At 39.8% G+C, this 27,362-nt stretch overlaps 2 protein-coding genes across 4 annotated transcripts; one reads left to right on the top strand and one right to left on the bottom strand.

Annotated features, from left to right (window-relative positions):
• Positions 1–1,264: 1,264 nt before the first annotated feature.
• stard7 (StAR related lipid transfer domain containing 7) lies at positions 1,265–6,304 on the bottom strand. Its single transcript, XM_008324419.3, has 9 exons — positions 5,921–6,304; positions 5,118–5,636; positions 4,597–4,760; positions 4,439–4,488; positions 3,984–4,094; positions 3,757–3,839; positions 3,567–3,666; positions 3,394–3,478; positions 1,265–3,200 (listed from the first exon to the last, which is right to left on the bottom strand). The coding sequence occupies exons 2-9, from the start codon at positions 5,567–5,569 to the stop codon at positions 3,022–3,024; spliced, it is 1,224 nt and encodes a 407-aa protein (XP_008322641.1). The 5' UTR covers positions 5,570–5,636; positions 5,921–6,304; the 3' UTR covers positions 1,265–3,021.
• slc20a1b (solute carrier family 20 member 1b) lies at positions 5,557–23,469 on the top strand. Of its 3 annotated transcripts, none has more exons than XM_008324418.3 (11): positions 5,557–5,695; positions 12,636–13,343; positions 13,938–14,078; positions 14,465–14,550; positions 14,875–14,971; positions 18,528–18,647; positions 19,590–19,868; positions 19,962–20,589; positions 20,681–20,866; positions 20,972–21,056; positions 21,996–23,469. In XM_008324418.3, exons 2-11 carry the CDS (start codon positions 12,995–12,997, stop codon positions 22,149–22,151), a joined length of 2,127 nt encoding a protein of 708 aa, XP_008322640.1. In that variant the 5' UTR covers positions 5,557–5,695; positions 12,636–12,994; the 3' UTR covers positions 22,152–23,469. The 3 variants fall into 3 exon arrangements, with proteins under 3 accessions (XP_008322640.1, XP_008322639.1, XP_024917818.1); XM_008324417.3 differs by lacking the exon at positions 5,557–5,695 and adding an exon at positions 10,514–10,824; XM_025062050.1 differs by lacking the exon at positions 5,557–5,695 and adding an exon at positions 11,089–11,499.
• Positions 23,470–27,362: the final 3,893 nt, after the last annotated feature.

Below are 27,362 nucleotides of genomic sequence, written 5' to 3'. Positions count from 1 at the left end.
TTGTGGTGATGTTCTTGCACAACGTAGTGTGTTGTGGTGCAGTGAGGGGATGTGTTAGTGCGTGTGTGAGTTTAGTCTGATGATGGCTTAAAGAAAGAAGTTGTCTCTCAGCCTGTTGGTCCGGATTCTGGTGGACCTGTAATGCCTGCCTGATGGCAACAGTTCAAAGAGATGGTGTGTGGGGTGGGATACATCCAGAGACTCCACTTGATGTGGAGGGGGGTGGGGGGAGTCCAGGATGAGCTCCTTGGTTGTTGTTGCATTCAGTGCCAGGTTGTTGGCCGAACACCACGTGGACAGGGCCAGGACTTCCTCCCTGTACTTAGTCTCCTCCCCCCTGAGATCAGCCCCACCACTGTTGTGTCGTCTGCCAATTTCATAATGGTGTTGTTGGGGTGGGACGGGCTGCAATCCGCTGTGTAGATTGTGTAGAGGAGGGGGCTCAGCACGCACCCTTGTGGGGAGCCTGTGCTCAGTGTTCAGGTGGAGGACAGGTGGGGTCCGAGTTTCACTGCCTGGGGTCGGTCTGTCAGAAAGTCCTTGACCCAGTAACGGGTGAGTGGGTGAGGTCTCAGGTCAGACAGTTTGCCGACCAGGATGTCTGGGATGATGGTGTTAAATGCTGAGCTGTAGTCAACAAAGAGCATCCTTACGTAGCTCTCCGGTTGCTCCAGGTGGCTTAGCGCAGTGTGGTGGGCTTGTGTGCTTTTTAGCATTTTAATTGACTAAATCAATTTCAATTCAGCTGACAAAAAAATATTTGAACCAGCTCTAGTGACTAGATTGGGACAACGTTACAATTTATAAAACTAAGACTAAATATAAATTAGCTGTCCAAATTAACACTCCTTTATTGTATGCAACAATCCTAAACACTATTAGTGTACTTATTAGTAGTTCTGTGTACTACTACTGTGTTAGAACTACAGGCACAGAAGATAGTAGAAAAAACAAGTATGGAATTGTATTCTATACTTTTTTTAATATTATATATCGTGCTCTATTTTCATTATCATTTATTTGAGTGACAGCCTCAGTTTAACACCAATGCTAGATGTGAACAGGACGAGCCTGATGATTTGAGCAGACGGTGACTTTGTTCAACCATGCAGCTCATTCCTGACCTCGTGCCCAGACAGCCACTATGAGATTTACAGGTTATCCAATTAGACTAAAGGCTGTGTTTAGCTAATCACATGGCAGGTTCAACAACAAGAGGAATTGGCACACAACAGCTGAACACAGTTCATCACACAAAGATCTGTTTATTCAATCACTTTATTTGTTTTTCCATTTCCATAACTGCTGTGATCGTGGGGATACAAGTGCATCGGTGGGGAGATTTATCCAAAAAAAAAAAAAAACAGAAAATAAGAAAATCTTTACATTGTTGTCACACAAGCGTCTACATACAACAGGGCAAAGTATAAAGCTTAAACAGGACATGAATGTGGAGTACAGTCATTTGTGTGATGTTTGACCACTTCCTCTTAACTAGGTTTACCTTGTAAGGAACTTCGGACCTTTCACTGTAAAATGTTTACAAAATTTACCGGCCACAATAAGGACTTAACAGGTGTAAACAGATTTGACAGTGAAAGCATCATAGTGAATTATGAATTTCATCCACAAAGTAGAATTGGCAATTACTGACACTGCAATTTAGGGCATTGTGTTGTCTTTATTTGAAAGTACTTTCATCAGATTGTCATGCTGTAAACAGTGGGGGGTTTTTTCTCGTCGCGTTATAGCAGAAGTGCTGGTCTTTGTACGTTTAAAAACACACCGTGGAAACACTTGATGACAAGGAAGTTCAGACTGTAGAGAGACTAGGTCAAGCAACAGAAACGATAAACAATAAAATCACAATGCAGAGGATTTTATTTTCTCAGGGCTCGTTATTTTCAAGGTAGCAAGGAGTTCCAGTGCTTAGGCTATGGCCCCATGAAAGTCGCAGGATAGACTGTATCACACAGAAACCCCAAATAGCCATCACTTTAATAGTGCAAACATAGGTGTCAACTACTAACACTGACATACGTAACTTCAACTGAAGAGGATAATTTGGATATCATTTGTCTAAATGAAATGCAAGTGAACAGCTGTGTAGCACAGGTGCAGCTCTGAGTGGCTGTGTCTATGGGGTTGACCTTGTCATAAACACAGTCAGTACCATTGTATATGAGGAGTGGGTTGTTTGTTTAAGGACACTTTGCCCTCGTGCAGGACTGGTTTACGGTCACTGAGGAGGCTGTTTAGTCAACACTGAGTAAACAGTGTGTGACATGGTCAGTCACGCTGACACCTCTGGCTAGGACAATGGCAGAACCTCGTCAGTGATAACACAGAATATGTTGCCAATCCAATCAAAATACATACATTTACATTAACCTTTCTCATCTTAGTAACGGCGTTTTATTAATTTCAGTCATTTCACGAACAAACAATCATGCTACAAACAGATGAGCGGTTGTTTTCGTTTTTCGCAAAATCCAGAGAGTGCAGAATTTTCAATTAATGTCCAGGACAGCACGACAAATTGAACAACCATGTAGCAGGGACATAACGGACACTAATAAATTACTAATAAATTGATTTGGCTTCCATGGCTGACATGCCCTGCCCTGTTGAGGGCAGAGGAAGGAGGAAGCCATGATAGGACTATGAGAAAAGCTGGTTGGGTGGTTAGCATCTCTACTAAGAGAGGTGTTGGCTCATTGGTTGTGATGCTTGCAGGGCATGAATAATTAATGAGGCATTAGTTGGCATCAGAAAATCTGGATCAGAGCTGTCAGTCAAGGACAGTAATGCAGGCACCAACACAGAGCACTTCTTCACGTAAGAACTCACCCACAACCATATTAATAGACGGACGTTTACGGCATGTGTCTTCGTTAGCTGGAACTTCTAGTAGTAGTTCACACAATGTACCTATGGAGTTGTTCCTGGAGAGTTCCAGTTTACGTAGAAAAAAATAAAAATAAAAAACTCAACAAAACCTAAGCTAAACCAATATCCACATCAAGCGTAGAGCCGTCCAGGAGCCCCTGTATGTGTCTTGTCTCCACTGATGCGGTCCTGGCTGGGCTGGCGGTTGCTGTCGCGGGGTTTAATGACACCTACGTAGTCGTGGATCCCAACTTCGAGGTTTTTGGCCCTCAAGGCAGCAGTGTGAAGCTTCTGCAAGAACTCAGGCATACCTGTCAAGAAATAAAACTCATTACTTCACTGGACCACGATGCAATATACTTAAACGTTAAAGAAACAGTTGCCTTCACAAGGAACTCTGCGTTAATCATGGACAAAAACACATGATTTTATCAAATGACAGCCTTAGTCAAATATAGAAAAACTGCTATTGCGTTGTCATAGTGACCTGTAAAAATGACTTACCACTAGACACCATCCAGCTCACACAGTAGCGAGGAAAAACAGTTTGAGGGTCATCGCTGTAGATCAGCAGATAATCAAATCCATTCTGCAATAAAAGCACAGTAAGGTCAGATAAAAAAAATAAAAAAAATAAAAATTTGTATATATCTTGCAACAGCAAACAAACCACAGACCTCGTCAAAGGACGTGTGAGGACGTATGACCATCTTCGACTGGTATGAATGGACTCGTACAAACTCCTGACTCTCAGGGACTCTGGGATGCTGCACAGCTCTTTAAAACAAATTTAAAAAATACAGGTTAAAATAAGAAGCATGCGTGATTTAATACTGTGTTATATATATATATATTTTTAAATCTCACCTTGACACCAAGGTCATAAGGTTGTTTTCCACGTCAACATCGTAGCGGCGCACGTACACGTAGTCCCTCGAGTACAAGGGGTACTGTGGCGGGAGATATGAGCAAGGTTAAGTTACAGTTTAAAGCTTGATGAATATGAAACATTTTTTGCTCCTGAGAATAGCTTTATCAAAAGAAAACATTTGACACAATGTCGTAGAGCATTACAGATATCAACACAAACTCACAGGAAAGTGTGTGGCCCAGTGCACCACCTCAGAGCCAGTATTAGTGTCTCTGTCCACCACATCCAGCTTGATCACCAAAGCATCCCACTTCTTCCTGTACTCTGTATCCAACTGGAGTAAAGGGTAGAGCAAAAGTCAAGGGTAAAGTGCTTATTATAGCAAGTAGGTTGTGGCAGTTGCTTTTGTGCTGCACGTGGGAAGCATAAATTTGAAAGTTGTGCAAGAGCAGCTGTAAAATAACCTGCTGCTGTAGTTAGTGTTAATCAAAATTTCATATATACAGCAAGGGTAAATCTTTGTCATTAGGCTATATTCCCATCATGTTTGTGTATATATATATGTGTATATATGTGTATTTATTTATAATATACACATAAATGTATATACAGTATGTGTATACACGTGTGTGTGTGTACTGTACATTATATATATGTATGACCTGTAACCTTCTTTACCTGAACATTGAAGAATTGTCTCGGTGTAACGTCAGTGTAGGAGCCCAACACTGCAATTGAAACATAAATCAAACTTTGTACAACTAGTAAAGGTCCGAAGCACATTAAAAGATGTTTTTTTACACTTTCCAAGCAGTTTAGATTGTGAATTAGTTTACCTCGATATTCATAGAGATGACTGTTTGGCATTGGCCGCTTCCACACTTTGAAGTCTTTCTGCTCTATCACAATTTCCCACTCCTGTTGTTGCAGCCCAGTCACAGAGCTTGAGGCTGCACTCCGGTGATTTGCAGCCTCCAATTCTTGTAGCTCTAGTCCACACCTTGGAAAAGGAATGCAAATATTAGAATAGATTGATTTAGCACACATAAAAGCTAACGTTCAAGATGACAGTCAAATCAATTTGAATTAACCCAGAGATGGGGAAATAAGTGTCCTGAAGGACAAATGGAGTATGTTAATGAGAATACTGACTAATATTTTTATGAAGCTCTGTTTTATGCGGTCCAATAGTTCTGTTGTTATAGAAGTGTCGTTTTTGTAAAATATTTGTAATTTTGAAAAATATCAGCAACTGTAATTTGTAAATTGGTCTAAGTTATATTTAGCAAATTAGTGGTTCACTTTACACAATTCTGTTTACTTTCATCAAATACCAAGCAGTTAATTAACTTCCCACCTGTGGATCTCTTCATCTCGGATCTTCTCATTCTCCCAAATGAAGAAACCAGCCAAAGCCGCGAAGAGTTTTCCGTTGGGGGCATGCTTGTTCTGAAATCTGCGCCATATGTTTCCCACCAGACTCCACCTGGTGCGTTCAGAGTACAGGTTGGAGTAGAGCTCCCCGATCTGACAGGCACGTCGTACCCGTTGTCCAGTCACAAAGCTGCAGTGATCTGCAAATATTGACAGCAAATCCTTCCTCTTCTTTTGGCCAGACCCTGCGGCCTTGTGGGCACCTGCCCTCTGGATCCAGGAAAGCAGCAGGCCCACGGTCTTGTCCAGCCACGGTAGCCTCTCCAACTTTCTTTTACCATCCCCGACAGTTTGTCTGAGGGATCTGCAGCTCTGAAGCCTCGCGGTACTCACACCGATATCACAGAGGGGACGCCGGGGCACGGAGTGAAACATGGCTTGCGGTGACCGTGACAGTTCTCAAAGACAAGACACGAGAGGCTGCAACAGGGGCAGCTGCTACCTGGTGTGACCAACAACAAAATACTAGAAGTCTGCGGTGTTACGCATTGCACCTAAAAGGTAGGGAATACGAGCATTTGTCATAAACCTTTTACTGTGGTTATACGACTTATTGAACAGTAAGAGAACACGTTATGGATCGCAGGCTAATGCTAACGTTATCCTTGTAGCGACTACTATGACAAACACTACACGCGAATGACGCTTCACTTAAGTCTTATAACTAAAGTACACATCAGTACCATAGTTAACATAGCCTATTTTGGTTTAAATACAACTGTCTACCTGTATTCGCCCGCTGGAAACACGTTTCTCACACTTCGCAGTGCATTTGACCTCTTCCTGTGGTGTCCCTCACGCCCACTCGGAAGCCCTGCCTAAGAGCTTCCGGTTGAGGTGTTCATTTGTCAGATTTTTTTCTGAGGCTATTTGATTGGCCTTTATCGCTGTCAGTCTTACCGAGTTTGAGCAAAGCAAGTTTGGCTGTGAACAGTGCACGACGCCAGTCAATGTGACGCTATAGAAGCTTTCCGAGACTATTTTCTATTTATGTAAAATTATTTTCTATACAATGTATATGTCACAAACTGTAAGCGTATCTAGGTTAAAAGTAGAGGGAAATGAATGTACTAAAAAGTGCAGTTTCTTAAACCGTCTTTTTTTATAAACGTCAAACGTGTCCAGAGTTCTTCACAAGACAAGTCGTTATGCCATGAGTATTTCTGCTTAAAAAAAAAAAAAAAAAAAATCATGAGCACATGTCAGCATATGTGGGCTGCTAGAGAGACCATGTGGGGCATGTGGTTTCCAAATCCACCTTTACCCTAAATAAAAGTTACAGAATAGGTTAAACATTCTTATGTCAGCATCCATTTTTAGAAATATTGTTTTTTTTTATCTGGTCACACTATTTTGTGCTGTATGGAAAAAATGAAACGTATGTAAGCATTTGGGCTGCATCTTCTCCATTTACATATTTATTAACAAAATGTTGAGCAGAATTACTAAAACTAGAACTACAAATAAGAATTCTGCCTAAAATTATAATGACTGCCATACACTAGTGCTCCAGATTTGTCTGTTGGATTTTCAAGGCAGGCTGATACCCTAAAGAAAGGTGGCCAAACTGTCCACTATCGTTTTTTTCACAGGCCAACAACAAAAAGAAACAAAATGTATGTGCTATAACATAGCGCATACACCACTAATACTATAAATCCTGCCAGTATATAGGGGCTATATACTGGTGGGCCAACTTTAAGTACACATTTGATATGATCTAGTAGGCCAGATTTGTCCGGGCCTGAGTTTATAACGTGTGCACTAAAGGTATGAAAACCCAGAGTCAAATTCCTTGTATGTGCTCATACTTGGTTAATAGAGCTGATTCTGATGTTATATTTTATATACACCAGGTGGCGCCATTGGAACATTCAGGGTACAACCTTACTCCTGAATTTTTTTTCCTATCAACGTCTTACAATTTAGGCTTGTCTTTTTTAAATTAGTTCAAGTAAAAGCATCACAAAGTGTCTCATTTGTGCTAAACTTGAGTTGAAGAAGGTAATGGTGTTATCATATTTTATTTAGTCATTACTCACCTGTGCAGTTTGCAGTATATACAACATGATTAAGTACATGATTAAGTTGTAATTCTGAATCTCCCATCATTAGCAGTTGATTAAGTTAGTGTTAGTGCGTTAGTTAGTGTGGAGTAAAAATTAGACCTATGAACTCTTATTATAAGATGAAAATTATAAGATGCTATGTAGGCTTAACTGTTGTTTGACATTAGTTGGACTTTTTAGGCCATCACAATAGTATACTATAATAGTATAGTATGGATGGATGGATGGATAGATAGATAGATGGATAGGTAGGTAGGTTGGTAGGTTGATAGATAGATAGATAGATAGACAGATAGACAGATAGAACTTTATTAATCCCTTGGGAGTTCCCTTTGGGAAATTATGACATTCAACGTTAATACCAAAATCAATCGAAAGAAAGCAGACATCATATTATGGTCTAAAAAGACTTTCCCAAATGTAATACACTGGCAGGAGTTTAGTGATATAAAAACACTTGAACACATTTTGAGAATCCACTTCTGGTAGTTATTAGGAAAATAGACCAACTACTGAACCCTTCACAAAGCTAAGACCAACTTAATAAGGCCACAAAATCATCATCATGAGACAATTAGTCAAAATAGCAATAGATAAATAGTATCAACCACTGAATACATGATGTTCTTTCTTTTTTTTTTTTTGTGCAAAGAAAAGTCATATGTGTGTTGCCTGGGAAAACATTGAAGCATCACAAGACCATGAGACAAGTTGTTTTCAGAGAAACATGCTTAACATAATTTCATACAAAGCTTACTAAGCCGTTCTGCAAATAACCTCTCTGCATTTGATGACAGTTTTACAGCTGCGCAATGTTTGCACGAAGAATTCAGCCTACATTACCACAAGTGAAAATTACTAGCCACTGTACACTTTGACTAATATGTGAACAACCCATGCTTTGTTTTATAAAAGTTTTGGATGATCTTTGTTTTAAGCTCTTTCAGGCTTATTGTAGCTGATGTCAACATTGGTTACAGAAAACAATTATTAGTCTTTGGATAACAATTGACGTCTCACTTTAATCTGGGATTAAATTAACCTTTTCTGTAAACTCAAATGAAAGTGACGTGAATAACACACACCATGACAAATGAGCCCGAGGCAGTGACAAATGTTTTGCTGGAGTGAGTCTTTTTCTGTAAATCGGTATTGTTAATCTCACTGACTGAGTCGGTTTGAAACAACAGGCGCAGGAGTTATATTGCCACTCCTCCCTTTGTGGAATGTTGCTCCAAGGTGTTTGGACAAAAGCTGCAATTACTTGTGTCCCAGTCAGCGCCATGGATATTTCTCAACAAGAGAGCAGAGGAAGAAATTTTCCATGATACTAAACACAGGTGACATCACATAAGTAGAGGGATAAAGTTTTTGTGATGCTTATGAAGCCTCCCTATTATCAAGCGCGACTCTCCTTGTGACCAACGATGAGCCAAAGAAAACAACTTTTTTTGTTGAAGAGTGAATGTTGCTATAATTTCTGCCCCAATGCACATGAATGATGACAATTTTCCAGCACAGTCAACATCACCCCCACCAGAGTGGCTCTGTTTTGACTCTCCTCTGCAGTTCCTGTGGGTGACTGTTTGGGTTTGAGTGTTTTGTGTCTACTGGCTCATTGGCTTTGTTTAAAACCACACAGTTTAACAGTATACGCAGTGAGTGATGACAAAAACACTAGATACCCAGAATAGATCTTTGTATGCTGGTGGAAAAGTGAAAATTTAACTAAATGAGTAGAATGTAAATAAAACTTGTGTTTTAAAATCTAAAGCAAAATTCTAAATTATCTATTTCTCTCAGAAGGGGGAAATATATTCACTATTAGTTTAGGTAATGATCATTTAAAAAAAAATTCTCCATAAAAAGGTCATTGTTGATTTTTGTGTTTTTTTATGTATTGCTATAACAAGTATTGTCCTAAAAAGGTGTTTCAGGTTTTTCGAGTAGGACAAGCTTAAATTCAGACGTAGGTCATACAGGATTGTCTGGTCCAACATGGAGCTTAGTACTGCTTAGTAATAGATGTGGGCCAGCTATTCTACAAAAATTTAACAGCTAATTAACCTTTTACTTTGAGGTTATCGCATTAGCTAATGGGTCTTGATAGGAGATGAGCTAACAGAACCAACAAGAAGACAAGGCATGTAACTAGAAGAATGGATTGTCAAGTGGAATCACACATGCACTATTTCCTATCTTTTCTATTTGTCATTGAATGGTATCAGAGTTGAAATGCTGACTTAGGCTTACTACGGCAAACTACATTAATACTGTATGACTTGAAGTTTAGAGACATAACATATATTGTTTCCAAGGAGTGTTTAGATAATTTTTTTGTTGTTGTTGTTTATCCAGTGAAACCTCTCCAAATTAAAACATTCCAACACATTTTAATTTACCTTTGTTTTATCCGGGAAGATGAGTTTGAAATTTCCTTTACAATTGAGCGAACTAGAGGCCAATTAAAGAACATCAAAATGGAGCACAATGTTTGTGCAGAAAGAAAATCTGCATTGCAAAATAAAAAAACAAAACATATTCTGAATAATTCACAGATGGAATAGAGCACACAAGTCAAAACGTCCTGCTTAGTTGTCATTACTACTTATATATTAATATTTAATATGGCCGATTCACTGGCAAAAATACCCGTACAGAAAAAGTCAGAGCAAATGATAGGATGAACAAAAGAAGACAGATGGTGGAATCTTGCAGATACATTAAAATGACTGGTTTTATTGAAATTCATTAATACTGATATAGAACATTCTCCTCATTGTTTTTATTCCCATTTTTTTCTGTATGTTCTCCTCTGCCGCGATCTTTTCTTTGTGTAACCTAGTTTCCTCCAACAGTTCAAGAAAATGCAGGATAAAGTGGTTGAGGAAGATGAATTGATCTCCTTAAACAGGCAACAAGTATTAAACAAGCTTGTCTTAAATCCTATTTACATGTAAAATATGATAAAGATTTTTTTTTTTAATTTTCAACTAAAAACTAGAATTCATAACTGTATCTGAACATACTTACATAACCGGTGGTACATGGTGTACAAAGAGTTTGCCCTCCTCCCCCAAAACTAAATCAAATGGGCCTGCAATACCACTCAGAAACCACTGGGCTTCTCGAGGCGTAGCATGAGGATACCATGCACCCAGCGCATGATTAAAAGAGGGAGAGGAAAAAAAGGAAACAGAGACAGGATGGGAGGAGGGGGTGACAGTTTGTAGTGGGCGTGGCTTTGTGGGTTGTTCTTCTCATCAAATAAAGACCGGCACTAGCAGGTTCTACATGCGGTAGTAAGGCTTCATTCAAAGTGGGACGGTAGAGATTATAAACGTACTCATTTGATAATATCGAGTCCTAACGCTGCTCGTAGTTATTTTTTAATTTTTTGTTTAGAGTCGTTTTTTTGCTTTTTTCGATAGTAGCTTGTATATTTCACTATCAGTGAAATTTCCATTGTCCCGCGCGCGCTATCGCTACGTAGGCGCGCTCATCTTTAGCTTAAGCGGATATTAGCGCTATTCTACACCGAAGACCAAACTGCAACGTGTGGTGAGTTTTTCTGTGGTATATTGTCTTATTTTGCCATTCATAACCTGAACTGCTAACACTCACTGACGGTTTCATCCTCTGTTAAACGACGTCGTCATTAAAAAAAAAGCTAATTGCTAATCCCAGTGCTATGTTCTAACTAGAAAAGGGGGCTATTCGGAACGAAGTCATGTTGTGTTTTTTAAAATAGACACGAAGATTAAATGTGTTTGGGTGATGTTAGATAAAGGTCGTTGTGTTGTTTGGGTGATGTTAGATAAAGGTCGTTACCAGTGACAGTTTCTTATCTCTAGGTCTGGGTAACATTTATCTTCTACAGCCAAGGTTAATGATTCATGGTGGAAGCTAATCTCTTTTATTGATATATAACAGTTCATGTTGGTATTGACCGTATGTCAACACTTGGCAGGTCGGGTCTGGACAGTGACCAAACAGCCGGTCGGTCGGCGGTAGTCACGACTGTTCTGTGGTAGCGTCAATCCTCCATTCGCGTCAGAAATTGTTAAAACTTTTCATAATAAGCACGAAAAAGCTTCAACGATAGATTTGCTCTTCGGTGTGATTGTAATTGACAAGTCGTCTGAGTCCCAAGTGATCTAGAGGCTTCTGGAGGAACATATGGCACTCGTGTTCTACGCCGTGTTCTCCCATGAATGGATGACGACACGTGCACACGTAAGAAATACCAAGTCTTTCTAATAGCGGTTCCTCCTCTGCCGGGAAGAAGAACGAAAGGCACGCCTTACTATTACATCGGTTTATTGGGTGATCGTGCTGTAGAAAGCTGTAATAAAGTAGACAAATCGGCCGTGTCTGTGTGGAAAGAAATGAAGTTTGGCGTCATTACATACGGGCTGCTCTGTTCTTTCGTGCGACACAGTCTAAAAATGGCTTCCAATCGCGTTTGCAGAGACAGCTGCTATTGATCCTCCTCAAGGTCCAGCCCTGTGCCACTGGCATTTTTTAGTATCACATTTCTTGTCTTGTTTGTTTCCCCACATCCTGCAAATACTTTTTGTTTGTCAATATTCTTCGCATTCCAACGTCAATCAAGTCTTAAATAAGACGTGTTTACAGGATTAGTTAGAAGAGTAGTCAAATTACTAGTAGTATTTCTTTAAATACGTGTGTTAACAGCTTAGTAGCATGTTGTATAGATGAATCAATTACTTCTCCGGCAGGTTGACCAGTTACCTAGACCATAATTTTAAGTGCAAAAAATGTTGTTTTATGACCACAGTGTTTCAATCACTTAATTAATTAATTGATGCCTGAATTACTTGATTCTGTGAAAAAACGGTGTGTTGATATTGTTTTATGCAACATAACTGATTGTAAGAACGATAAAAAAATACATACTATATACATGTACACATATCATCTTAGTCATGGAGTGTCTTTGATCTTCTGTGACTGTAAATTCAACACTTATCCTTGGGTTAAAAAAACATTTATTGATTCTGTCACATAATCTGGTGTCATATTCACATGTTCTGTACTATTTTTCATCTCATTTTACTGCAGGGAATCTAAAGCTTATTATAGTTTTTTTCCACTTGTTTCTGGAATGATGATCTAAGAGTACATGTAGTCATCACCTGTAACAGTTAATCTTGTTTATAAAGGATGTCTCATTTTGATAGAAAATGGTCTTTTATATAATTTGTCAAGGTTTTGGCTAAAAGTTCAACAAAGGTGTTTTTATTTATTTGTTTGTTGTTTATAAAGCAGACATTTATTGTTGGCACAGACACAGTCTGAGAAAAGATTTGTTAAAAACTTCTGTTTTTTTCTTTCTGTTTTTCTTTCAGAATGTACCCCTGCTCACCTGCAGTGACATTTGCACAATGGCCGTCTCTTTACTCAGCTTGATAACCCAACACTTAAGCAACAGCAACAGATTTAGTTTAATTACAGGATAGCAATAGGCCTTCTTCATAAAAGCTTACTTTAATTGTTTTCTGGTCAACTCCAGATAAACAGTTTTACGACTTTGCACTGCTGAATCTCAGAAATCCTGTTTTAGACAGGGCATCCTGAAGAGAAGCTTATTATTTATTTTACCTAGTACCTCTTAATTTTACCAGCTGCTGACTAGAAATAGCACCGTATTAATATTTTTGAGATTCATTCCCTTTAAGATTTTGAACCAATTCTTTAGATTTCAGTCATGGTTTCCACAACTGCAGCTACAATATTGGTAGCCAGCACAGTAGCCGCCGCCAGCTATACTCCACTGACAGAGTACCTATGGCTGCTAATTGTTGGCTTCATCATTGCCTTCATTTTGGCCTTCTCTGTTGGTGCCAATGATGTTGCCAACTCATTTGGAACAGCTGTGGGCTCTGGAGTGGTCACCCTGCGTCAGGCTTGCATTCTGGCTACGGTCTTTGAGACTCTGGGTTCTGTTCTTCTTGGAGCCAAAGTGAGCGAAACCATCCGTAAGGGTATCATCGATGTGAACATGTACAATGGCTCCGAGCACAAGTTAATGGCTGGATCAGTCAGTGCAATGTTCGGTAAGTACCATTTTAAACAGTGGTTTTAGGCATAAAATGTTGTTGTAAAACTGACAGAATGTTTTCCTTTGGAAAGTTATTATTTGTCCTTATTAAATTAAACATCTAGAGCAGGTGTCGGCAAACTTTTTGACTTGCGAGCCACGGTGGGTCCTAAAATTTGATGGGGGATGGGGTCAGAGGAGATCAATGGAGTATTCGTATGAACTACAACAAATGACATGTAAAACTCATAAAGGCTAAATGCCTTAATACTTTTCTACCCCATCTATGAAGAAATTTGGGCATTGCAGGGAAAAGGCAGAAGTATAATGATAATAGAAATTAGTAACATCATTTAGATAACTTTGGTAGGCCGGATTAAAAAGCCAAATAGGCCGCATCCGACCCCTGGGCTGTAGTTTGCCCATGTCTGACCTAGAGCAATTGTCTTCAAAGTTTTGTAGGCTGAAGACACTCGGTCTGATGAAGGGATGGAGCAGTGTTTTCATAGATAAATAGATGGATGTAATGTGTCTGTTAGGCTGTGGGGACAAAGTTGTGGCCATGTTGACCTGTGGAGTCTAATATAATCACTTCTTGTGTTCCCACCAGGTTCTGCTGTGTGGCAGCTGGCTGCCTCCTTCCTCAAACTCCCCATCTCTGGAACACACTGCATTGTTGGTGCTACTATTGGCTTCTCTCTGGTCGCCAAAGGCCAGCAGGGAGTCAGATGGCTTGAACTTCTTCGAATTGGTACGGATGACGGATCACCTGTTGTCCAAGACATGACATGTTAACCCTCTTAACTATGTTACCAGAATGCAAAAAAAATAAAGTATTTCAAAGTGTCAACACAAATATCCACATACCTTTGACGTGGGGAAATAACATGTTTTGAATTTCATATAACCAAGTTAGTGTTAGATTTCCAAGAAAAACACGTACAAGGAAGACACCAAGTAGCGGAAACTAATCTTCTGTTGACTAAATATATCCAGCAGAAAGTGAATCAGTTATTGTGTTATAAAATGTTATAAAGTGTTTTATTATTTTGTTTTTATGATGTTTTATAAATAAGACTATGGTACAACTCCTCAATCACTAAACTGCTCAATTACTTCTGTTTCTTTAATTTGCAGTTGCTTCCTGGTTCCTGAGTCCCCTCCTGTCTGGATTCATGTCGGCTGTTGTTTTCTACTTTGTGCGAATTTTCATCTTGCACAAGGTAATCCATCAGCCTTGAAATAGTTTACGCAATTGGTTTTTTGTGTGTTTATAATAAGAATCTTTCTGGATAATGTGTCAAGGTTTTTCAACACTGTTGTTTTCACACTGCTGAAAATTGAGGAAACTGTTTTGGTTCCCTCAATTGTGAGATACTTTTTATAATGTTATCTACATTATATGTACTTTTTTTTTTTCCACTGATTGCCGGTATGTTTAAAACCTTCAGACTTTTTTTCTCCATTAAGTTTGACCCCTACTAAAACTGTAATTTCCATTGAGAAGAAATTCTATCTAAATTTGTACTTATTTTTCCTTACTGCAGAAAGACCCAGTACCTAATGGTCTGAAGGCCCTGCCTGTGTTCTACGCCATCACCATGGGAATCAATTTCTTCTCTATCATGTACACTGGAGCTCCGAGTGAGTATCATTGTCTGAGTCATTTTGCTCTGCATGCTCGCCTGTGGCCACGGTCTAAAAAAAGCTGCTCCCTCAGACGGCCGAATGCCCACACTTATTCCAGACTGAACCGGGCTGTGTTTACCGTTTTCACAGGAGCTGTGTTTATTTTAACATGTTTTTTTGGTGGGGGCTTTTTTGCTTGTGGTTGTGTATATGGGTCGTAGCTGCAATTAAGTTTTAGAGCTCAACGGCACAACAGGAAAAAAGATGGAAAAAGGTTTTCACTTAACTCTTGACTTCACTGACTGTGCCCTTCAGACATGGAGGAGGAAAAGCAATAAGAGGGTATTTGAAATGTTCTTAGTTTTTACTGCTGCTCAAAACTAGCATAGCATTGCTCTGAATACTTGTTAACCTACAGAAACCCTTTATTAAACAAGGAACTTTTTGCTCCTGTGTTTGTTTTTTCTCTCTGCAGGACAGTTCAAGATCTTAGCTGGCCTGGGCCATTAAATGGCTGCTACAGGCCAGCGTTTGACCAGATATGGTACTGACAAAGAGGAGATCACTTGCGTTTCCAACATTTACCATAATCAAAAAACACATTCTTTAGTTTGATTAATATCCCCAACATCTCACACCACAGGCAAATGCAGTGAAGCTAATTTAAGTTCAAGTTTTGAGGATACAAAAACAACACAGCTGATTTGTCCCAATGGTAATGCCGGTTTTGCTTATGTCATGGCCTTTTTGCAGGACTATGGGTTATTGTAACTGCCTATTGCTGACTCGGCACTCCTGTGGAGTTTGCAGTATCTGCTGCCCACTGAGTACAGTATGTTTGGCTTCCTGTGACAGGACTCCCTGTTCCCCTAATTCACATGGTGTCATAGTGGTGCGATTGGACACCAGGCATCTAACAGCACATTCCAATTCTCAATATATACACACCAGTGCCAGATACCTGAAGTCGGCATGTCAGGAAAAAGAATTTGAAGGGTCAGCTTACAATCGTTTATGAAGTGTCAACAGATGACCTTGACCTGAGCTTCTTCACACCTCATAAAACATTTAGTTGCTGCCACTCTGCCACAGCTTCAGTCATTGTGACATCAATATCTAGCCAGATTTAGAGATACGCTCTTAATGCCTGTCACCTGGACGTGAAGATCTACGGCTTCCTTTATTGGTGCATAGTCGCCGTCTGCTTCGTCTAGGAGGCATCTCAAAGATGCTGTGTTCTGTTCAAACATCTGCTTTCACAGAGACGTGTCAAGTCTGTCGTGTGCACTCCTTTTGTTAAGCACGTTATGGTCCATTCATACCACTGATATATTAGGGTGAGGGAAGTTTTTTTCTTTTTTTTTTTTACCTGGTTCTCGCTACAAAAGAACAATTACTTGGAGGCCTTGGTTGACCTGGCATCATCAGTCAACTGAGACGTCACAAAATAAATATTCAACTTCACCTAATCCATGGTCCTAAAAACAATTTGAAGTTGGATTTAGCTTTGGAAATATTGGATTGAACAACTTGAACTTTGTTGTTTCGTAGCATGTGAGTCATAAACTCTCACTACTCTGAGGTAGCACCTATTAGAACATGGGGAAAAAACAAACATGTTATTGTGTAATGTAGGCCACGGGATCCAGAGCTTCCAGGGAGGGTGTGGAACGTAGCTGTGGTTAAACTCTATTTCCTGCGCAGACCCATTCATCCCACTGCACGCACGGCTGTGGTGTAAGTCACTGCCCTTTGTGTGGGAGTGTTTATCATGGACAGCTAGACTTTTGTTTTGTTATATTTTGTGAACAAAGTCCTATACACAGAAGTGCCAGTGACAATGAGCTGCATGGTGAATGGTGTCTGACCTACTTGTCATTTGTAGGGATTCAGTGTCTCTATGATTCAAAGTTCCCTTGTGGCTCCAGTACTGTCTAGTGTTTTATTTAACCACACCTGTTTGCAGCTGTCTCGCTACGTTGTGTGTGTGTGTGTGTGTGTGTATGTACTGTGAAAGACACGGTCTTAGTCTCCCCCATGTCTTCATCCCCTACCATCCTGTAGTGGGCTGTTATGTAACTAAACAAACACTGTGAGGTGAGGTGCTCTGCAGTCTGGCGTTGCAGCGTGACCTAGGACAGAAAGCTTTGCGGACTTTGCCCTTAAATTGATCTTGGTGGACCAGACACTTATCACAACAGCCTTGGGCGCTCATTTCCTTTTGTTTATCTTGCCAAACAGTGCTAGACCAGTGTAGTTTTTTCCCTTTCAATAATGTATGACCCAGGTCACCTAACCAGAGGTGGTGTTTGTAGTTGTCCAGCAGCTCCTGTTTTTGTTTTCTCCTCAACTTGTGCTGCTGACTTGCAGCCTTGCAGTGTGACAAAGATGACTGTGTCCCCTGGGAAATTGAAATAATTGTTTTGTGACGGCATGCTCTGCGTTATACCGTCCTCTGCTGTACCAGCTATGCTGCAGTCTTGGCAAGTGGCTGCTTTTAATGCTACAGCTTTGGTGCATGACTCCCTCCTCCTTTCTTAAGAAAGACAAACCTGGGTTAGGATTACATTCTTACTCTTTCACCTATTTGGTGTTACTAGGGCTGGGTGATATCTCAATATTTTATTATATATTGATATATTTCTAAACATGATATAACACTCTGGCTTTATATCAGCATTGTACTTGTTTGGTTAGATGTGTGCAAGGGGTGCTGATGTTCCACAGTCTAATATATTTAAATATATGTAAACAGTGTGGAACATTGTATAACGTGTTTGTGAGAATTTGAGAATCTGAACCTCAAGGCCATAAAACAGCATTTAGAGCTTCTCTGTACAAGAAAGAGATCTTTGAGAGAGGTTTGTTTTATTTAAGTATCCCTTTTATTTAATATATTACTGTACATATTGTTTTGTTTAATATGATTTATACATTTAATATTGTGCAGAGTGACCTGCCATTAAGTGTGCCTGTGTAATATTTGGCATGAGGCTTATAACTTATAAGAGTTTGCTTTTTTTTTTTTAAGGATTTGCCTCTGAAAAATAATGAATCTAATACACTGTAATGCTTTAGAGGAAACCCCTATTCCATAACAGAAAGAAATATCAATATATATCGAGTATTGCCATCTAAAAAATTTAAAGAATATCGAGATATGACTTACAGTCCATATTGTCTGCCTTATGTGTTACATAAATGTTCAGCTCTACAGGGTTCTCATGCATTCTAGATTTAACAGGGACGTGACACTAAGAGCCAGTGTTGAGTCGTTTGCAGCCAGAAGACGACACGTAGTCATAACTGAAGTTTTTTTTTTCTCTGTAATTCAGTGAAGGCTTTCATGTTTTTATTACACCAGTTCCCTTCAAATGTAATTATCCTCATTGAAATCTATATGAAAAGACCTGTTATTAACCCTTTATTTTAAGCCTGGTTAAAATGTTAAAAAGACAAATTGACACTGGAGACTTGTGTGTTGTCCTAATGAAGGTAGCACATGCTGCCTTGTGTTTTTAAATCTGCCTTCTGTGTCTGATTCTGTCTGTGGCACCTGGTGGCCCTTCAGTGCTGGGATTTGACAAGATCCCGTGGTGGGGCATCCTGCTCATCTCATTGGCCTTCTCCCTGCTGACCGCCATTGTAGTTTGGTTTATTGTCTGCCCTCGCCTCAAGAAGAAGATTGAACGTAAGTTACATTCAGTTTTATTTGAAAACCCATTTCTGTAAATTATTTGATTTTATTGACTGGGAATGTGGGGAGTTTATTACTGTTGATGAAAACCAAACCAAGACTTGATAGAAATAATGTAATTTGAAAAAAATGTTTCTGAAGTAATCCTGGATAAAGATGACTGAGTCTTTTTTTGTTTTGATTCTGATAGTTTTTCGTCTTAAAAACAAATGACTTAAAAAGAAAACCTTGGCCTGTCTGTCTTTGTTTCCCTGGAGCTCCAGGGCACATTGACTGTAACTGTTTCTCTACGTAGAATGACATGGTTTGTTTTTGCTGTCAGACATGTGACTTCACACTCAAAATGTTCTCCAGCTAATATTGATCGTGACTTATGTGTCATGCTTTTCTTTTCACACCAACTGAGAAAGTTATCCTTGTAGTAAACTGATCAGCATCACATGACTCCTACATAAGAACCAAGTAGGTTCTCTCATTGGCCTTTGACTGAAATAAGCCCAAGTTGACTTGAGGTGTTGACGTGACATTCTCAGTTATAATTCTGGGTCGGATTAGATGATACACTAATCCGTTTCCTAGTATGTGGATGAATACCGGGAAAATGTTGTCTCTTTGTATCAAATTGACTTTAAAACTATACAAATGTTATTTGAGTCATCAAGTATTTAGAGAAGCTAATGTTGTGTGTCACGAGTGTAGCTTCTCTCAGTTGTGGAAAATGTTCTTTTTAATACCACAATCTATTTATCTAACCCTAAGAACAAAGGCCTTGGGTTTTTCCCAAACACTAGGAATACTGGGTCGCACAATTCCTGAACCTCCCACAGCCTCATGTTGATATGATATTCATAATCGTTGTTGGTATCTCTCCACTGTCATGAGTATCTGTTTTGACATGACCTGGGTCAACGTCTCCCTCTAACCTCTCCCTACCAGGAGACATCAAATCCTCCAGCCCCTCTGAGAGCCCCCTAATGGAGAAGAGGGAGTTGAGAGAGGCCCACTGTCCAATCCTGAAACAGGCCGCCAAGGAAACGTCCACTGTTATCGCCGTACCTGCCGATCAGAGCCCAGCTGCTCAGCCCCAAGCGCCCTCTGAGGAGCGCAGGGTCACGTTTGACATTGGAGATTCTGACGACGTCGACAATAAAGAACGCAAGGTGGCATTTGACATCGGAGATTCTGATGACACTGATTGCAGCAACTCTGTCAATGGTGAGAATTTAAAGAAGTTTCAGTGTCTGTTTTCACTAACTGGTGATAGGTATATGACTTTTCTAACATTAAAAATTGAATTTCCTTCTCCAGCTTCTAAACAAGTTCAGGCCAACAACCACGTACAGAACCAGCAAACTCCCTACAGCAATGGACAGGCAAACGCCTCTCATAATGTCCAGTTCAACAATCAAGTTCAGTTTAACAACCGGCCGTCACAGATACCTAACAGTGGCTACAGCCAGTACCACACAGTCCACAAGGACTCCGGCCTCTACAAAGACCTCCTGCATAAGCTCCATCTGGCTAAAGTTGGGGACTGCATGGGGGAGGGAAACGACCGACCAATCAGACGCAACAACAGCTACACCTCCTACACCATGGCCATTATTGGCATGCACGCAGACTTCAAGCATAAAGATGGTGATTTCCGTGCCAGCGAGGATGGTGAGAAGGGCCCTGGTGGTCCGGAAAGGAAGCGCATTCGTATGGACAGTTACACAAGCTATTGCAATGCTGTGGCAGAGCACACGACACCTGAGGGCCTGGGAGAGGGCGAGGCGACGGTGGAAATAGGGAGGGAGGACACAGGGAGCACCCAAAGTTCTCTGGATGATGACAGACTGGACTCTGACAGACCAGAAGTCTCGACTCTTTTCCAGTTCCTGCAAATTCTCACTGCCTGCTTTGGATCATTTGCACATGGAGGCAACGACGTTAGGTATGTGTTTGTTGGTTTAGCTCAACTCGGAAGCAAAATATTAAACTGGAATGTCATCTAATGAATTTTTTTCTTCTTTTTTTTTCCCCAGTAATGCAATCGGACCATTAGTTGCTCTCTGGTTAATTTATGAAACCAGCAGTGTGAACTCAAATATGGCTACACCCATTTGGCTCCTGCTGTATGGTGGCGTTGGTATCTGTGCCGGTCTTTGGGTGTGGGGTCGCAGAGTGATTCAGACCATGGGTAAAGACCTCACTCCCATCACCCCCTCAAGGTAGAGAGACCTGTTTGTACTCTGAGTCATAAGACCACATCCTCTTCAGACGTGATTTCTCCAGACCTGCTCACAGACGTACATGTTTTCCTTCTTTCATTGCAGTGGTTTCAGCATTGAACTGGCCTCTGCTCTGACTGTGGTGGTAGCCTCAAACATCGGCCTGCCTGTTTCCACCACACACTGCAAGGTAAGCTGGTCAAACACACGGGTCTGGTGGGTGGACAGGGTGAAGAGATGAGTGTGTGTGGGGGTGGCTTCAGTCTGTCTAGACAGTCCAAATGTGGAACAACCTTCTCCTCAGCACATGATTTAAAGAATGATTTAAGAATGGGAGGTGTCGGATCTACTTCCAGGCCTAATACTGTGGCTGGGCAAGAGTTTTTAAAATGTACCTATATATTTAATAGAGTGTAGAATGAGACCAAGTATAAGTTGAATATAAGTGTTTTAATATGTAACTCTGTTTTTCATGATCCCTGAGTGAATATTTTGGAATATGTGGCTTTGCTGTATTCCCTAGCTATTATCATGGTAAGTCTAACTATATCTAGATGGCGACTTCTTTTTTGTAGTTGATTTTGATTGATCAAGATTTACTTAAAAAATAGTGGAACAGTTTGGACCAAATCAATTGGCCTACCCTCATACCCACCTGGGTGTAAAGTATCGGTCAATACAGATTAATGGCATAATCTATACCAGATATACATTTAGCTATACTTGATCAGTCAGCTTTCCTATTTTGTCAAACAAATCAACCACTTATTTAATGTTAAAATAAATAAGAAAATAATTTTTAAAATTAAAAATAACTGTGCACCAGCAGCTTGGAGCTACATTTAAAAAAAAAAAAAAGGCAACATTTTTGCAGCCCTTTAAGTGGCGGCCCAAGTGTGCAAACAGAAAATCCAATGTAAAAAAAAAAACACCTAACTAACTTAATTTTTAGCCTAAGTAACATTTGAAAATAAACTGAACTAGAAGACAAAAATAGAATTTGAGTCAATAGATCAGTATTAACGACTGACCCTATTATCCGATACTTAATCTAGCCATTCAGTCAAAACTGGAACAGTGTGAATATGGTTCAGTGAATCCCTGGTCTCAACCCTGCTTTTGTTTCCAGGTTGGCTCTGTTGTTGCAGTTGGATGGCTGCGCTCCAGGAAGGCAGTCGACTGGCGGCTGTTCAGGAACATCTTCATGGCCTGGTTTGTGACTGTGCCCATATCTGGCCTGATCAGTGCCGCCATCATGGCCCTCTTCATCTATGGCATCCTGTAAGGGTTCAGCCGCATACCCTCGAAGTAGGAGGGGAGGAAAAGAGACGTCACGTTGAAAAAGGCCACAACACATTGCTTACCTCAAGCCATCAGAGAAGAAGAGGAATGACGAGAGAGTTGTGCAGTTGGACGAGTGAAATGGGTCTGTGGTTTTTGGCTCTTTTATCAACCTGAAATTTGCTGTTGTTTCCATTTGATCTGATTAACTTCCAGTGGGAAGTTTGCATTTCCTTTAACTTTTTTGACTTGCTTTTTCATATCTCGTCATTCAGTAGAGAGCATTGGCTGATTTTTTGTTTTTCTTGTTCTTTTGTTTAAATAGTCATTCTACTACTTTTTTTACTTCTAAATTATGTACATACAATTCTGTTTAAAAAAAATCATTTGTTTTTACACATACCACACTGTACATTGAAATGCAGTATTAGCCCCTTGCAGCTATAACTACAATCACAACACATACTTAAGGTAATGTAGATGCAAAAGAACCATTTAGTTTAAAAAAATGTATTGGTGTGTAATTTGTATTTGGCTTCTTTGCATCCCCTAATAATACTGATGTTGTTACTGTTAAAGAAAAAGGCCTTTTGTCTAAAGTCAGATTTCAAAAATTCCAAGACAGCAGTTAGTGTAAGTGCAAATGTAATGATTGTAGACACTGGATAACCAGCAGCAGGAAATGACCAGGCCTTAAAACTGCTCTAAGGTCCTGGATTTAAAACCTCCTTGGTTACCACATTCTGTACAGTGAGATAATGATGACTTGAAATACATTGAAGACTAGAATTTTAAAAAAAATGTTGTGGAACTTCAACAAATGCAAAACTGTACTGAACAGAAAAACCCTTCAACTCCTGTCTAAACTTGATGGCATTGATGGTGAAATGCTTTGGGTTCTGCTTCAGCCTTGTTTTTCTGGATCACCTCTTATCACCTGCCTCCCAGTTCAGTTCACGTTGCACCAGTCATCCTGCTGATCTTTCTGTTCCTCCTGCTGACCTGGAAAGCTGCAATAAAAGCTTCCAAGCGAGGAGAAACAGAAACTTAAAAACTGGAAGTTATCACGGCGCTGTGGCGTCAGCTGTTCTGGCGGGCAGATATATGTTGCATGCCACCAGCGTGTGGTCATTGCTGCAGAACTAAAATGCATTTCATACCTATAGATGCTGTAGTTGCCTTAATCGTTTTATTTTCCCTTTAGATACCAAAGAAGAGGTTGATTTGTTTTGTTTTGTTTTAAATACACATCAACATACATTTGTCCATATTTATGGATGTAAAAGAAAAAGTTAAAAAAAATAATAAAACTGGGAAAATAATTCTGTTGATTGTTCTTTTTCTGTTGTAAACTACCATAAGAGTAACAAATGTTTTTGTTTTGTTTTTCCCCCAACATTATATCTGGAGGTTTGCTGGTTTGAGTCCTGGTATTGAGCAAGTACCAAACACAACTCCCCTTGCTTCCCCCATGGGGTGCAGGGAGGGTGGTTTAAAGCAGGGGTTCTTAAGTGTTTTGTATTCGGTAATGAACGCAAAATCACTTACAGTTAAAAAGCTAAAAGCTGTCTTTGACAAAGTCAGGACTGTCGCTACTAAACGTGTGGCTCTTGTACGACGAACTTTGACAATTTAAAACCTTTTCCATACGAAGACAACCGTCTTTGTATGGAAAAGTTTTTAAATTGTTGTTAAAAAACAACTGATGCATTAGTTGTTCTTCAGTAGATTTCATGCAGTCCAGGGACCCTTGCTGCACATGTGCAAAACTGAAAGTTTTTGTATGATTAAGAATCAGTGGTTTAAAGCAGTGGTCCACGGGCCGCCGACTGGCACCGGTCCATGGGTCAATTGGTACCGTGCCTCACAAATGCATAATTTACATTTTTTCTGTTTTATTTGTTATCTGACAGGTTATTATCTATTGACATGATGGTTATTTTAGTTGCTGCTTATTTGCATAGTGTTACAGCAGAACACCTGCTATCCACCAATGAAAGATCCGTTTTGTTTAGTATTTCACTGCAAACAATCATACCTGTACATTGTATTTGAAGTGAATACTTCAGAGTCAAAAGCTCAAAAACTTTTGCATGTTTGCTAAAAAAAAAAAAAAAAAGCCAATCCCCCGTTACTTAGCTTTTTTTTTTTTTTTTTTACACTGCATAGGACCTTAAAATATTTGTTTCCAGATACCACCAGTATGACCAACATCACAGCAGCACAGGTATGCCCCATTCAAGGGCAGTGGTGACTTAGTGGTTAAGGAAGTGGACTTGGGTCAGGTTTCAGGTTCGAGTCCACCAGCTGCCAAGTTACCACTGAGGTGCTCTGATCATGGCACCGTCCCCACACACTGCTCCCTGGGTGCTTCAGCTGTCCACTGTTCACTTTGGTGATGGGTTAAAGCAGAGGTCACAGTTGGTTAGTGTTAACTTTCATTCACGTACAATCCTATTCAACCAATTGTTTTTAGGTGTTAAGAAAGGTGGGCTGGATTAGATCCCACCTACTACTAGCCCGAGTACCACCAGTGGTATGCAAGCAATCTCATTTCTAATCTTGTGCTGACGTACTTTTTTTTTTTTTGACCAGGTCCCTTTTGCCACTTGATGGAGCCTGTGTTACCAGCAGTGGTACACAAACCATAGTTTGAGAACTTCTGTTGCAGTGCACCTAGTGCATGAACGTTTTTATAGAAAGGTAGGCTTAACCTGGTCTTTAGTCTGTGTAATGACCTGGAGCTACATTCTGACCATTTCATAATGTAGCTCCAGATCATTACACAGCCTTGGTTATGTTTGATTTAAATCAAAAAGCAACAGTCTATAAGACAGTTGTCAGTTTATCCTTAGTACTGAATTTCTCATGTTTTCTCTCTTCATTCTGCATACCAATTCACTGCAGAGAAAGAATTTCTAAACATGAGCGGTTTCTAAACATGACTCGTGGTAATGTTGCTTATTTGATGAATCTTTTCAAGGAAAGAAAGACTGATTTGAAGAAAAGCAAATTCCCACAGGGCCAAAAATAGAAAAGTACAAGAATGTGTTGGAAAATAATTCAAGTAGCAGAAAGTCAGCTGTTGTCTATTCTTAAGCCCACAGGTGTTTTTGTTGCTGGTGATATTTTTAAACTGCCAGTCTATCAGGCTTTTACAGGCTAAAACAAACCTCAGATGTTTCCAGGCTAAAGGAGAAAAGTGGATACAAGAGGTGGGATCAAGTCATTGTTTTACAAGTCATGGGTAAGTCTCAAGCTTTTTACCTTAAACTCCCAAGTTAAAACTGACAGCTCTCCGGTGCCGGGGCGGTGGGGAGATTAGGCATGAGAGGGTTCCAATATATTTCGGGGGGGTGTAAAATATTTCCACCCCCAAAATATTACATTTTTATGTATTTATGTTTAACAAAATCCTTATTTAGCGTAGCAGTCATATTTGTTCAGATGTAAGAAGTTTCTCATTACATGGAAGCATTTTGAGAATTAGAGAATTTTTTTTTTTCAGAAAAATCCATACCTCTTTTGTAGTTGAATTACAGCTCCTCCAGCTACTGCTGATGCTGCTGCTGTGACTCAGTTTTCAGACTGAATTATGGCTGCACCAGATGGTGATTTTACTGCTGTAGAACAACACCAGGCCCCTTCTGTCCCCACCACTACAAAGAAACAGAAAAAAAAAACAGATTGAGTTTATCTGCTTTTATACCAGGTCACAGATGATTCCTTTCTGTGGAATGTGGTTAATTTATCCCACAGCACTGGAATCAGCTGCATCCATGACCTTGGCTGAGAAGAATTCAATATTTTTTTCCTCCCAGCATTCTACAGAACGATACATCTCTGGGTTCTAAAAATAAACAAGCAGCCAATGATACACTGTAAATCAAGCACAATAAGCACCAGAAAACGTCTGTGAGTGCCCTGGATTCTCGTCCTAGATTCACTCACATGCAGGAATGACTGTGTGAATCAGGCTCAGAGGTGAGAGAACGTCTCTGAGAGCCTTTAAAGGCTACGAGTTCTTAGAAATGCACACTCATTTGTGACAGCTCCACCCTCTCATAGTGAGGGGTCCATTCAGCTTCACAGACCATCATCACTCCCGACATCCCTCTAGTGGTACACTGGCATTTGCAACCTCTAGGTAAATAAAGAGAGGTATCAGTGTATGTTTGTGTGGTTTGTGTAGAATCAAAGTGCCAGTTATATTGATACTTACTTTACATACTTACATATTTTATTATGTATACCCATGCTTATACCTTGTGTATATTTATCCTATAATATTATAATATATATATACTATTATAATTATTTATAATTACAATTTGTATATTGTGTACAGTTATTATTATTATTACAGCTTATTCATTGTATGTAAAGGTATAGAAACTACAGTATTTATATTGTATATATGTATACATATCACAGCTTTTTTCATTTTCTATCTTGTAAACAATCACAAAATATCATAAAAAACAAGTCCCACAAATGCCTCAAAATGCAAGTTTATGACCCAAAACATGCTGCCAAGTGAACAATTTGCTAAAAACTCGAGAAAAAATTATATCTGATCAAGTTGAAATATCACCCAAAACAAGCAAGACTATAGTCTTACTATCATGAAAAAAATGCAAAAAAAAAAAATGCCTCAAAATGCAAGTTTGTGTTGCAAAACATGCTGCCAAGTGAATAATTTGTGCTAAAAACTCCAAAAAGTATTTTATATGAATATTTACCAATATTACCAAAGACATGCCAAAGGCCGGGCAAACACTGTACGATTTTTTTTAAAGCTTGTCGTTGATACCATCACACATTGTACAAGTAATCGTCTACAATGTAAGGCCAAAGCTCACGATTTATGTACTCACACTGTACGGTCCTATCATCGAACACGACCAGAGGGCTCACACGGTGCCGGTGAAAACAGCCCATCGGCCCCTGCTGACTGTCCTGTCTATTGACAGCTGTCAATAGAGATTTATGTGAAAGCTCCGGCGACGGTTATTAGCAACATGCTATACAAAAAGAAGAAGGCTGCCCTATTGATTGCTGCAATACTGTGCGCTGCAAATTCTAAAAAAAAGAGGCGCCGGACCATCTGGCCTTGGAGATGGCTCAGCAAATGTGAACAGGTCGTGAGTCTCAAAAATCGGGTAAAAAACGGGTTAAATCGTACAGTGTATGCCCAGTCTTACCATCGTGAAAA

This window comes from Cynoglossus semilaevis, chromosome 14 (assembly GCF_000523025.1).
Source record: "Cynoglossus semilaevis isolate Cse_v1.0 chromosome 14, Cse_v1.0, whole genome shotgun sequence".
NCBI classification, from domain to species: Eukaryota; Metazoa; Chordata; class Actinopteri; order Pleuronectiformes; family Cynoglossidae; genus Cynoglossus; species Cynoglossus semilaevis.
Note: the sequence above shows the minus strand (reverse complement) of the source record. Positions and strands in the feature narration are given on the sequence as shown.

Bases quoted from the DNA above. Each gene is read 5' to 3' on its own strand.
- stard7 (XM_008324419.3), bottom strand. From the start codon at position 5,569: ATGTTTCACTCCGTGCCCCGGCGTCCCCTCTGTGATATCGGTGTGAGT. The intron at 3,667-3,756 runs GTGAGATTTAAA...TTTGTTTTAAAG, and splicing joins CTTATGACCTTGGTGTCAAG to AGCTGTGCAGCATCCCAGAG. The intron at 3,201-3,393 runs GTAAGTCATTTT...ATTTCTTGACAG, and splicing joins GAGCTGGATGGTGTCTAGTG to GTATGCCTGAGTTCTTGCAG.
- slc20a1b (XM_008324418.3), top strand. From the start codon at position 12,995: ATGGTTTCCACAACTGCAGCTACAATATTGGTAGCCAGCACAGTAGCC. The intron at 14,972-18,527 runs GTGAGTATCATT...GTGGCCCTTCAG, and splicing joins CATGTACACTGGAGCTCCGA to TGCTGGGATTTGACAAGATC. The intron at 20,590-20,680 runs GTATGTGTTTGT...TTTTTTCCCCAG, and splicing joins CATGGAGGCAACGACGTTAG to TAATGCAATCGGACCATTAG.